General features: G+C 41.6%; 1 protein-coding gene across 1 annotated transcript in view; it reads left to right on the forward strand.

Moving 5' to 3' along the window:
• The window catches only part of LOC136863901 (dynein beta chain, ciliary-like), a 5220903-nt gene that overhangs the window by 4240669 nt on the left and 966902 nt on the right, over positions 1 to 13332 (forward strand). Inside the window, exons 71-72 of the mRNA XM_068226514.1 lie at positions 3500 to 3632; positions 5251 to 5394. Coding sequence (XP_068082615.1) covers positions 3500 to 3632; positions 5251 to 5394 — 277 coding nt within the window. The remainder of the gene's footprint in view (positions 1 to 3499; positions 3633 to 5250; positions 5395 to 13332) is intronic.

Here is a 13332-nt window from a genome sequence, read left to right on the forward strand (position 1 = left end):
GCTTTACTCTGATCAACCCCCCCCCCCTCGGAATAAAGTGACCTACAGGAATTGTCCAAGGGAGGTTATACACAACAGCTTAGCATACATCATACCTAGGCTCAGCTAATGACCCCTAGTTCGCTAACACTTGCTCTTTCAAGTCAGGTATCCCTTTTAGTAGCCTCCTTCGACAGTATTCCATAAGATAACGACATCCTATTTTCTGAAGGTGTCCGAGGATGTAGCGCGTAGCTAGAGATAGATTGCGCGTGGCGGCCATCTTGCGCGGTAGCCCTAGAGGTAGATTGCGCGCGGCGGCCATCTTGCGCATTAGCCCCTGGCCCAGAATCCCCTTTTTGCAGGTTGGATAGACGATAGCTTAGCACACAACATGCCTAGACCCAGCCAAAATACCCGAGTTCGCTAATGCAGGCACAACATCACAGGTTGCTCGGCTCCTACCTAAGGCAAGGGTGCCCCTGGAGGAGCTTTACTCTGCTAGAACCTTACCACATCAGAATGAAGTGTCCTACAAGAGTTGGCCAAGGAGGTTAAATAGACGACAGCTTAGCACACATCATAGCTAGACTCCGGTAAAAAAACCTAAGTTCGCCATTGCAGACACAACAACAGCACAGGTTGCTAGGTGCCTCTGGAGGAGCTTTACTCTGATCAACCCCCCCCCCCTCGGAATAAAGTGACCTACAGGAGTTGTCCAAGGGAGGTTATACACAACAGCTTAGCATACATCATACCTAGGCTCAGCTAATGACCCCTAGTTCGCTAACACTTGCTCTTTCAAGTCAGGTATCCCTTTTAGTAGCCTCCTTCGACAGTATTCCATAAGATAACGACATCCTATTTTCTGAAGGTGTCCGAGGATGTAGCGCGTAGCTAGAGATAGATTGCGCGTGGCGGCCATCTTGCGCGGTAGCCCTAGAGGTAGATTGCGCGCGGCGGCCATCTTGCGCATTAGCCCCTGGCCCAGAATCCCCCTTTTATCCCTAGTGCCCCTGGAGGAGCTTTACTCTGCTAGAACCTTACCACATCAGAATGAAGTGTCCTACAAGAGTTGGCCAAGGAGGTTAAATAGACGACAGCTTAGCACACATCATAGCTAGACTCCGGTAAAAAAACCTAAGTTCGCCATTGCAGACACAACAACAGCACAGGTTGCTAGGTGCCCCTGGAGGAGCTTTACTCTGATCAACCCCCCCCCCTCGGAATAAAGTGACCTACATTAGTTGTCCAAGGGAGGTTATACACAACAGCTTAGCATACATCATACCTAGGCTCAGCTAATGACCCCTAGTTCGCTAACACTTGCTCTTTCAAGTCAGGTATCCCTTTTAGTAGCCTCCTTCGACAGTATTCCATAAGATAACGATATCCTATTTTCTGAAGGTGTCCGAGGATGTAGCGCGTAGCTAGAGATAGATTGCGCGTGGCGGCCATCTTGCGCGGTAGCCCTAGAGGTAGATTGCGCGCGGCGGCCATCTTGCGGATTAGCCCCTGGCCCAGAATCCCCTTTTTATCCCTACTACTTTCCATTTATAGCATTGACTTAAAGTAACTTATCTTTGCTCTGATTCCCCCGTTGTTATCTCATGTCCGGGTGGATGGACATGCGGGCACAGCTCACGGCATTTCCCTCATCTGTTTGGGAGCATCTGGGACTGTCTCGGCTGGTTATCGGTCCTCATGGGCTGGAAACGTCATCCCGTGTCGCCCTAACCTAGGTAGCTTCGCCTCCATTTTCTTAATGCATGTTGCTGCTGGTCTCTAGGGCAATCAGAACAAAACAAGTCGTCAGTTTGTTTAATGTCGTCATCTTATGGATATGCTTTTCTACCATCTGAATGTGGTATAGAAATATTGCTCTTTAGAAAATTGACCTTGGAAATATTCTAAAATTTGCAATGCATAAAAATGAATATTTCAATTGGATTATGGAAATATATGTGTATATATATTCTTCTCCTCTCTCTCCCACTGTCGATATTACAGCTATGTAGCCTCTCGGAATTGATTGTATCGACTAATACGTCGTCTTAGGTAGATATCGTGACGTAGCGATGTGGAAGTCTTTATATTCCAAAAATACAATTTAATTTCACGGAGTGAAATATTCTCGAACGCTAATAACAGTCTGTGGACAAAGGTTTCTCTCTATTTCATGACCAGTATTTTGTTAAAACGATGTTTTCCTTCCTCTTGAGTACGTCCGTAGTGTTCTCCTTCTGCGAATCGAATGTTATGTTTTAATAATAACTCTTAACAATCTTCTCACGTCTTACTTTACCACCGCCTTCTATGCTCCTTTCTCGTCGAGCGCTTGACGAAATCATTACTCCTTCGGCTCATAGTAGTACTCTGACGCTTTATTATCGACGTTCTGATGACTTCAAATCCATTTTTGTTCCAGTTTGATCTTGTTGGGAACAGTGAAATGGCACAATGTTAAAGACAAATGGCATTGCAAAGACTGTGTTCCTTAGTTAATTGCATGTATTATGTTGAGTAATATATTTTGATGTAAGTGCATGGGCGTAAGAGGATAAGCACAGGACACTGAGGTGCAAGAATTGTGCTAGGGATGATAGATAACGATATCACGTTTCTTTTTCAATACATCATATCCCTTGTTAATTGGTCATATGTGTATAAGCAAGAAACCAAGAATATAAACAGAGTCAGACCCAAAGGAGATTAAGCATTCGTTGTACGGAATCCAGAAAATATATATTCATTGCACGGATCGGTAACGCCCAAAAGAGTTATTTTAAATACTTATACTTCAAATATCCGGTAATTATCCACATATAGCATACAACGACCTGCTCTTAAATTTTGAAATAGAAAGCTTGGGACTGAGGAGAAAACAGGATGACATGAAGTTTCGCTTGGCCCGCTTTAATGAAAGGACGAATATATCATTTCGGAATAAAGAAGTCGGACAAATATCCACTCTACGGCTATGGCATGTCTACTACAGGACGTCTGTGTACCTCCAAACAACAAATCACCATCTCCGTGAAACATTTCTTATAGTAATGCTAATTTGAACTACAAAATGCATTTCCGAACTTCAACATTAGTGTTATAACTACAATAAAATAATAGTTTAAGCCTGAAATTATGGCATTATGTTTTTGTTTTTGTTTCTTGTACAGACTGAATTACAGTACCTAGGTAGATAAGAAACGTTGTATCTTCCTAATTGTCAATATAATGTTAATATAGTTTAGATATTAGGTTATTAGAATAGTTTCAATACGAAATTATATTTTTTCTACATTTTCTTGTGGTTTACGGACCCGTTTCTAAACATATTAATCGGGAAGCGTGTTGGCATAGTTGCCTGATAACAGTCTACGTTATGCGGTACTCCACGGAAGTGATGTTTTAATACTGGAAATGCTGAATATCAATTAATATGTCACAATAAATTTTAAACTAATTTTCTGTTGTTAAACTTGAGTACGAGAACCTTGTAAACACAATCCATTTGTTTCAGGAAATTTATTGAAGACCATCTTGGTCCCAAGTATGTTGAGGGCCGAGCTGTGGAGTTCTCCAAATCATTTGAAGAATCAAGTCCGTCAACTCCAATATTCTTTATTCTGTCACCAGGTGTCAATCCATTAAAGGTAATTATTAAACAGCACTGTAATTCGTATATTCCATTGAAACAATCAACATTAACGAGCAGAGTGCCGGTGGGTGATAACTTCCTCCGGCCTCTGCATTCAGAGCTAACTTAATAGCGAATGAGGACATACGGCAGCCAGAAAGCTTAGGGAAAGCATTGTTGTTGTCAGGATAGACACCAAAAAATTGCCGCCACAATAGTGCAATGTCGTATGTAAAAGGTGATGAGAATCTAATTGTGATGGGAGACTGGAATGCAGTGGTAGGGGAAGGAAGAGAATACAGTTGGAGAATTCGGATTGAATGGAAAGAAAGAGGAGGTTGGCTGGTTGAATTCAGCACCAATCATAATTTAGTGCTTGCAAATACTGGGTTCAATCACCACAAACGAAGGCTGTTTACGTCGCAAGATTTGGATACATTGGAAGATATCAAGTAGCTTTCATTATGATTGAGCAGAGATTCAGACACTAGGTTTCCGATTCCGAGAGTTTACCCGGGGCAGACGTAGACACTGGCCTCAACTTGTTGGTCATGAAATGCCATCTGAAGCTGAAGAAATTGAAGAAAGAAATGGAAGGAGTTGTGATGTAGACAATTTGAAAAAAAGTGTCAGGTACTGCTTCCGGGAACATGTTGTGGAAGGACTAAACGAATAGTTTGAAGGAACACAATGGAGGAAGAACGGACAATCGTGAAGAATGGGGTCATTAGGGCTGCTGAAGAAATGTATGTAGATCGAAACAGTCTTTCAACGTATTAGGTCGTGTTACGTACATGTACTACGTGTTGAAGAGATGTTAAGTACAGAACAAAAATGGCCAACCGGACACCAGTGGGAGCCGAACCCACAACCTCCCGATTTCGCGTCGGTTGCTCTACCAATTGAGCTATGGTGGCCTATCACGAGTGATCGACCTGGGACGCGACGTTCAGATCGCTCGACTGACATCACATCAATGATGCTCTACTTTGGAACATTTGATCCACAAGTACAGCAGTGAGGAGGAATTTCTTGTTTTCAGAATCGCCATTCGACGGACTCCGATTCGGTAGCTGTCATGACAAACAGCATCTTCCGAGGACTCGAGATAGCTATCTCGCTTGCAAGAGGCTGGTATCACCAGACCGTCTACATGCCACAGTGTGAGAGGTCGCTACTGGCTGGTTAGTGGTTTATCCATGGCAAGAATGATCCAATATGACATGGCGCCCTAATTCCCTGGACACTTTTTTATATGCTGGATGCGCTGTGAGGGCTGCTCGCACACATGCGCTAAATGTTTACCAATTTCACGAGATGCTGAAGAATAATAAAGTGATTGTTCCCTGTACATTCTTAGCTGTCAACACAGAGATTTACAATGTCAACTGTAATCTGGTAATTTTGTAAGACACGCATTATCGTTCGTTCAAAACACACTGGTAAAGTGCGTGTGCAACGTTCCCCTCAAAAGCCAAGTACCCGTGGATCAAATAAAATCAATAAATACCAAGAATTTTGTTGTGAAATGCACTTCATTTTAAAGTTAGATCTGTCTTTTTATAGATTTTTGCAATTCTGTAACTCAAAAAATATGGCCGTTCCAATTCTTAGCATGTATGAATTGTTAATAGGATGTGGAAAATCTTGGATTCAAGCTGGGTTACACAATAGATGCCGGAAATTTGCACAATGTCTCACTCGGCCAAGGGCAAGAGGTGGTGGCTGAGGAGGCCATGCATATCGGAGCATCAGATGGACACTGGGTCATTTTACAGGTAAGAGACATTTCACTTTTACTCTAACAGTAGATTGATTTTCACTGTTCACAAAAAATAAAGACTTAATTTTAACTGTTATATTCATTTGTGCATTTGGAGAAGTGAGTCTTTTTCGTATCAGTGAGCATGTCATGTACCTTAGGTCGGTGGCTTTCTTTCCCAATCCTTTCGCATCCTGCCTCAGTTCACTTTCTATGTTAATGCACATAATGCGCTGCAGATCAATAATGACAGCCGCACACAACTACCTCTGATACACTTAAGAAACATATCTCTCTATATTTAGACCCATAAGACTAGTGTATAACAGCCATCTTCCCAATAGCCTCTGCCCAACTTCACAAGAGCTAGGCCGATAAAGGTAATAGGTCCCAAGTTACAGGTTGAGAGACACTGAGGTAGCTCTCTTAAGTTAGGAGTGTATGAATTTGTATAGCTGCCAACTTGCCTAGTTAGGTTATGCCTGTAAGGTTAAGCTTGCACTGTTATGCGATTAGCCCAGAGGTCGGAGATTGAATACGTTAAGTTAAGGTTGCTCTCTTGTGTACCGAACTTGGGTCTGTAAGGTTCACGCCCCTGTAAGGTTAAGACTAGAGTCAAATCCGACTCTGTACAAACCTGCACTCGTAGGCAACCGCCCTTTTTAAGAAATCGCCAGCGCACGAATTCCAAATATCCTGCGCTTTGTCCCGAATCGACATAGGGACTCATTGAAACTCATTTAGTTATGAAATTGAAATAGCCTGCAGTGTTGGAATTGCTACGTCATCACCCTTTTGCAGGAAAGTAGGCTATGCAGTACCTGCTTATCCGAAAAATGTAAGCTACTCATCTCAAATATAGTTATCTGCTCAAAAGAATTTCGCCGCATACGTTTCTGTTCGGGGAGAAGGGAAGTGAAGTTACATCATCCTATTGCTTCGGAGTATCAGAGGTAGTTGCGCGCGGTCGCAATTTCCAACATCTGATACTGCACCAGGACCGGCTCTTTTAGCTTACTAAAATCCTTAAACGAATAATTATATAACATAATTTAAGAAATAATTGGACATTATACGCTCTCATTGTTGTCTACTGAACTGCAATTAAAGAAGGGAATTAAAGATGACAAAATTTCTCCCTCTTTCATAAGTTGCTCTCTGCCAGGCATATATTTTGATGCCAGTATGTATCCATAACACAAGGATAAAAAAATTCCCTCTGAAACATAATGAAACTTACGCTAGGTGGATCAAATCAAATCAGAGCTCTTCCATAGAGAGCTTAGAACGATCATTTGTGATGAATTTTAAATATATCCTAATATCGAATAAGAACCCTAGTCTTCTTTGTGATCTGATAAAAAGTTACAAATATTTAGAGCACCGTAATTATGAGGAATAGGTGTAGATGTGACAATCAGTGGGGTCCAACATCTGAAGAAACTATGTTAAAGTGGCGTAGTCTTATTCATTTCCGAAACTTTGTATGGAACTAGCCCAGCTTTACGACCGAATTGTGATATATTTACTACTATGGGTTTCTGTACTGAAGCACCCAGCTCTAATGTCCGCAATTAAGCCAGGAATAGAATGAAGGAGCCATACTTGGATGGGTATAGACAGAGAGAGGATATGGAAGCCACTGTGCACGCCTGCTATTTCCAAAACGTCACCTCTTACACTCAGATCACCGTACAGACCACCATCATTGTAAAACTGAACTAAATCCCCCTCTAGAAGGTGACACACATCCGACTGATGATTGCTTCTTCCTCCACCTTAGTAGGGTACAGTATGCAACTGCATGATTTCACTAGAATGACGGAATGTCAGTGCGATACTTTACGGTAATTTTCAGCGTTATGTCTATCAACCTTTCTTTTATACACAGGGGCTACTATAGCTACTGTCACTTCATTTGGTATAGCTCCTTCATGCAAACAATAACCAAATAAGTACTTCAGATATGGTACTACGTCCAAACGCATTGTCTTTAATATATCCCCCGAAACATTACCAATTACAGGTGCTTTTGTAGTTTTCAACATTTGTAGCTTACTGTAAATATCATTGTTGGCTGAGGAATATTTTGATATTTCTTTAGCATTGGTCACTTCATCTACCTGGGCATTACCCTTGCAACGAACAAGCTTTACAGCCAGCAATATGTACAGGTTGTCAGCCAGCACTATGTAAAGATTGTTGATTACAAGGATAATGTCCAGGTAGAGGAGGTCACTAATTCCAGAGAAGTATTAAAATATTTCTCTGACAACAATGACATTTACAGTAAGCTACAAAAGTTAAAAACTAGAAAAGCAGCCGGAATTGATAAGGTTTCGGGGGATATACTAAAGAAAACGGGTTGGGATATAGTACCATATCAGAAATACTTATTTGATTTATGTTTGCATGAAGGAGCTATACCAAATGAATGGAGAGTTGCTATAGTAGCCCCTGTGTATAAAGGAAAGGGTGATAGACATAAAGCTGAAATTTATAGGCCAGTCAGTTTGACAAGCATTGCACGTAAGCTTTGCGAAAGCATTCTTGCTGATTATATAAGACATGTTAGCGAAATTAAAAACTGGTTTGATAGAAGGCAGCTTGTGTTTAGGACAGGCTATTCCACTGAAGTTCAACTTATAGGATTCCAGCAAGGTATAGTAGATACAATGGATTCAGGAGGTCAAATGGACTGTATCGCAAATGATCTAGCTAAGGCATTTGATAGGGTAGATCGTGGGTGACTACTGGCAAAAGAGTGACTGAATGGGTGGCTCTGTTTCTAGGAAATAGAACACAGAGAATTAGAGTAGGTGAAGTTTTATGTGTCCCTGTAATAATTAAGGGGGGAATTCCTGGAGGCAGTATTATTGGACCTTTATATTTCCTTATATATATATATCAATGAGAAGTGTAAAGACGTAGAATCAGTGACAAGGCTTTTTGTAGGTGATGTTATTCTGTACAGAGTAATAAGTAAGTTACGAGGTTGTGAGCAACTGCCAAATGACCTCGATAATGTTGTGAGATGGACAGCAGGCAATGGTATGATGATAAACGGGGTTAAAAGTCAGGTTGTGAGTTTCACAAATAGGAAAATACCTCTCAGTTTTAATTACTGCGTTGATGGGTTGAAGGTTCCCTTTGGGGATCATTGTGAGTACTTGCGTGTTAATATAAGGAAAGATCTTCATTGGGGTAATCACAATATTATGATTGGAAATAAAGGGTACATATCTCTGCTCGTGGTTATGAGGTTATTTAGGGATTGTGGTAAGGATTTAAAGGAGATGGCATATAAATCTCTGGTAAGACCCCTAATAGGGAATGGTTCCAGTGTATGGGACTGTCAACAGAATTACTTTATTCAAAAACTGGAAAAAATCCAAAAAAGCAGCTAGATTTTTTCTGGATGATTTCCGACAAAAGAGTAGCGTTACAAGATTGTTGTAAAGTTTGGGCTGGGAAGACTTGCGAGAAAGGAGACCAGCTGCTCGACTAAGTGGTATGTTCCGAGCTCAGTGGAGAGATGGCGTGTGATGAACGAAATATCACAATGAAGATAAAGTTGGAATTCCAGAGGACAAATTGCGGACAATTTTCGTTTACAGGAAGGGGAGTTATGGATTGGACAGTGCATAGACGCAGAATACGAGGCTCGTGGCGAACGTGAATTTAGCTGGTGAACATTTGTAGTGTGGCAGCTAAGAGTGTATAACATTATCTCTACCAGTGCAGCGGTTCTGCGTGAGTGTTAGTGAAGTGTTTGGTGAAAGCGGAAAGCAAGAAATCCAATAAATTAATAATGCCACGCAAGGTGAAGCAAGTGCCAATGGAAGCCATATTTAAGCAGGCCGTACAGGTAGCGCCGAGCAGCAAGGAGACACTTGGCACGCTTGCAAAACTTATCAAGGACCAGGTAACAAATTCAGTTGTTGATCAATTAAAAGAAACTATTAATTTTAACACGAGTGTAATTGAAGAACTTAGGGAGGCTCTGGAAGAGCGGGACAAAACAATCAGTGATTTAAAAACTGAACTGTAGGATAAAACTGACTGTTTGGAACAATATCAAAGAAGGCTGTGCCTACGTGTGTTCGGTATACCTGAAACTGCGGACGAGAACACTGACAATTTAGTTCTTGACATTGCGAAAGAAATCGGGGTTAGTCTTTTTGTGGATGACATTGATAGGTCTCACAGAACGGGCGTCCGCGACCTATAATCGTCAAGTTTGTGTCATACCGTAAGAGAAACGCTATGTTCACGTACAAAAAGAAACTTAAGGGCTCGAATAAAACCATCCGCGAGGACCTAACTCCAGCAAGACTCCGACTTCATCAGGACGCAGTCGCAAAATGTACCATCCAGAACGTATGGTCTAGAGATGGGATCATATATGTAAAACATGGGAACCGTAAAATAGCCATAAATAATAGTTCAGATTTGAACAGTATTCGCTAGTCACAAGCAGACTCTCTGTAATATAAGGACCGCCTAAGTTATTTTAGTTCACTAAAGTTAATTTTCCACATAGTTGTAGTTTTGAGTAGGTGCTAATCTTGGTAGCTGTAGTAGGGGCTCGTTAGGGCTGCTTCACACTAGGCGACCAGCCGCCCGTGCTTGTGGAAGATTGTGGAGCCCTTCACACTGGGCCTTGCAGTAGCTCACTCCCGCTACCGTTCGCCGGGGCAAATTCTGCAACCCGGGCTGGCGACAGCTGGTGAAAAATTTTTTTGCACTGGAGTCTTCACACAAGGCGAATGTGTAGCCCAGCTACTCGTCCTCTTCGCGTTCTATTCAGAACATCCTTGAGTGCCATTGTGCATTTCAAGTTCCTTCCCGTTACGTATTCCGTTTCAGAATATTACAAACTGTACTACATAAATATATTACATTCAGTAATTACACAAATTGAGCAGCGTCCACCTGTGACGAGTACGCTATAGTGAAGAGAATTGCATACTATGAAGTAATGACAGTTTTCTGCGACTTTAAAGAAAGAACATCCTAAACGAGCTTTGTAATTAAATGTTCAATATAATTAAGACTTGTTAGGCTGTATGCTCAGCACAGCATCCTTCGGTCCAGAGGGTCCTGGGTTCTATTCCCGGACGAGTTTTTATTTTACAATTTGCTTTAAGTAGTACCGAACAGATACCTCTTATGGCGATGAGGGATAAGAGCGGAAAGGAAGCGACCTTGTCTCTAATTAAAGTACAGCCCCAGCATCTATCATGGTTTCAAAGTGGGAAACCACGGAAACCCATCAGTGGAGTTCGAACTCACTATCTCCCGAACGCAAGATGATAGCTACGTGGACCAAACCGCGTGGCCGTTTGCTCGGTCGGGGATTTTAATCTTGTATGGTTAATGCCACTGCCTCGGGGACTGGGTGCTTTTGTTCTTCTGTACACACCACACTACACGCATTAGTGAATACATACATCGTTCCGTAAAATTGGGTGAGATCGACACAAGCTGCCGGCCTATACTGATTGGGAAAACTCCCGGCAGAATAAGAAGGTAATGGAGATTTTGTCAATACAAGGACAGGCGGGCAATTTTTTATTATTAAATTAAAGCACTTTGTTACGAGCTTTCCTGATTTTACTTTAGAAATGAGGGTTGAAGTGAATCAAACAATAATTTTCAAAATGCGGCTATGTATACGAGCAAATCTACAGTCCCGTCTTCTCAGTACGGTAGTCTACAGAGAAAAACGAAGTACCGGTAACTTTAATACTTGGTACCAACATCACATAATTCATCGGATACTTTATAGGAGAGACCTTTTTCCAAACGATCCTTCAACATAGGATGTGAATGAAACATACGAATCTTTTTTTCCGACAATAATAAGAGCAGCAACAGAAAACTGTCACTAGGCCGGGGAAGGCGGCTGAGTAGCGACACGGAATTCACCTGAGCTACTCTGTAGCCGATTCTGGTCGCCGATTCCTGTCGCGTAGTGTGAAGCGGCCTTTACTGTCAGTTGTCATCATTTAACTTTCAAGTTGGTAGCATTAAGCAACCAGAAAACAAGTGTCTCTAATTTCAGCCGTCTTTCACCACTGTCCCAGGCAGGTCAATACCCCGTCGTGCCAGCCCCCTCGAGGAATACCGCTAACCATCTCAAAGACATTCTTGCGCCGTACCCTACTTCCCTTCAAATAGCACATGTCAATACACAGAGCATTGTCCTACATTTCTCAGAATTCTCCGAAATATTTTCAACCTATAATCTGCATGCTATAATGATTTCAGAGTCATGGCTGCGTCAGTCTATCCCTTCAGCGCTGGTTAAGATGAGTGGATACACTTTAATTAGGAACGATAGAGAGGGAAAGCCTGGAGGCGGAGGCGGAATATTCACACGTGACTATTTGAAATACAAGTAAATATTTAATCGCCAAATGAATACTCTCATAGACCGGAGTTCTTGTTCGTAGAAATTGAAGTTCATGGTACGAAGTGTTTACTTGGTGTAGTGTATCGCCCACCGAAGACGGGAAACATCACAAATCTACAAGAAGCGCTACAGGATTTAATATCCAGGTATGAACATATGATTTTAATGGGAGACTTCAACACTGACCTGACAAATAAAACCACTGAGACTAGGCGACTAACATGCATATTTGAATCCATTAATATGACAATTCTGCCCTTACAACCCACACACCATATTGCAACCTCGCACACACTCCTCGACCTCATCATTGCAAACAATAATGACCGTATATTGACACATGGGCAGATGCCTTTGCCAGGCCTTTCCCGCCATGATATGATTTACGCGGCATACTCTTTAAAATGTCCAAAATACAGGCCGAAGATAATTAAATACAGGGATTTCAAGAATTTGAACGAATAACCTCTCATTGAGGACGCTCTGAGCACACCATGGCACACAATTCAGTATATAGAGGACATTGACGAAAAAGTACCTCATTTTAACGAGCTTCTCTTAACTTTATACGACAGACATGTCCCATTACGTACTACTCGAGTAAAGCTACCCTCTAAACCTTGGCTCAATAAAGAAATTCGTGATAAAATGAAAGACAGGGACTCAGCCTATAGTTACTATGTGAAACATCCAGCGCAGGAAAACTTAGAGAATTATAAAAGACTCCGAAATAAAACCACGCAGATGATAAGAAACGCTAAAATACGTTACTCGTACGAAATTTTAAACACACATGACTCTGCTGTTGCATATGGGTCTAAGTAAAACGAAGACAAAGGACAGTAACTGTAATGTACCTTTGGATGATCTGAATGAGTATTTTAGCTCAAGAAACGTCCAGACGAACGGAAATACCAAGAGAGCCACTATTGACAGAATATCTTCAAAGCGAAAGCATGGTGGTGAAACATTCTACTTCTCTCACGTGACTCCAGGTGATGTAAAGAGCGCCCTGAGTGACATAAAATCAAAGTCTACTGGACACGACGGAATAAACCTGTTCCTTTTAAGAAGAATTCTAGACATCATTCTTCCTACAATAACGAATATTATTAACACCTCTCTTATGACGGGAATCTCTTCTGAGAACTGGAAAAATGCCATCATCAGACCCTTGCCGAAAAACAGTACCCCCACAACCCTTGACGATTACCGCCCTCTTAGTGTCCTCCCTGTACTAGGAAAAGTACTGGAGAAACTAGTACACGAACAAATGACAGCCTATCTCTTACATCATAACTTACTCGACAGATATCAATCAGGGTTTAGATCGAACTACAGTACCAGCACAGCATTAGTAAAAGTAACTAACGACATTCAGCTAGCAATGGATAACGGACAAATGACAATTCTTATTCTTCTCGACCTTACAAAGGCATCTGATTTCGTAGGTAAAGACATTTTACTAGCCAAATTAGAAATGATGAAATTTTCTAATAATGTATTATGCTGGTTACGTTCCTATCTCAGTGGACG

Source organism: Anabrus simplex, chromosome 2, assembly GCF_040414725.1.
Source record: "Anabrus simplex isolate iqAnaSimp1 chromosome 2, ASM4041472v1, whole genome shotgun sequence".
In the NCBI taxonomy this organism is placed as follows: Eukaryota; Metazoa; Arthropoda; class Insecta; order Orthoptera; family Tettigoniidae; genus Anabrus; species Anabrus simplex.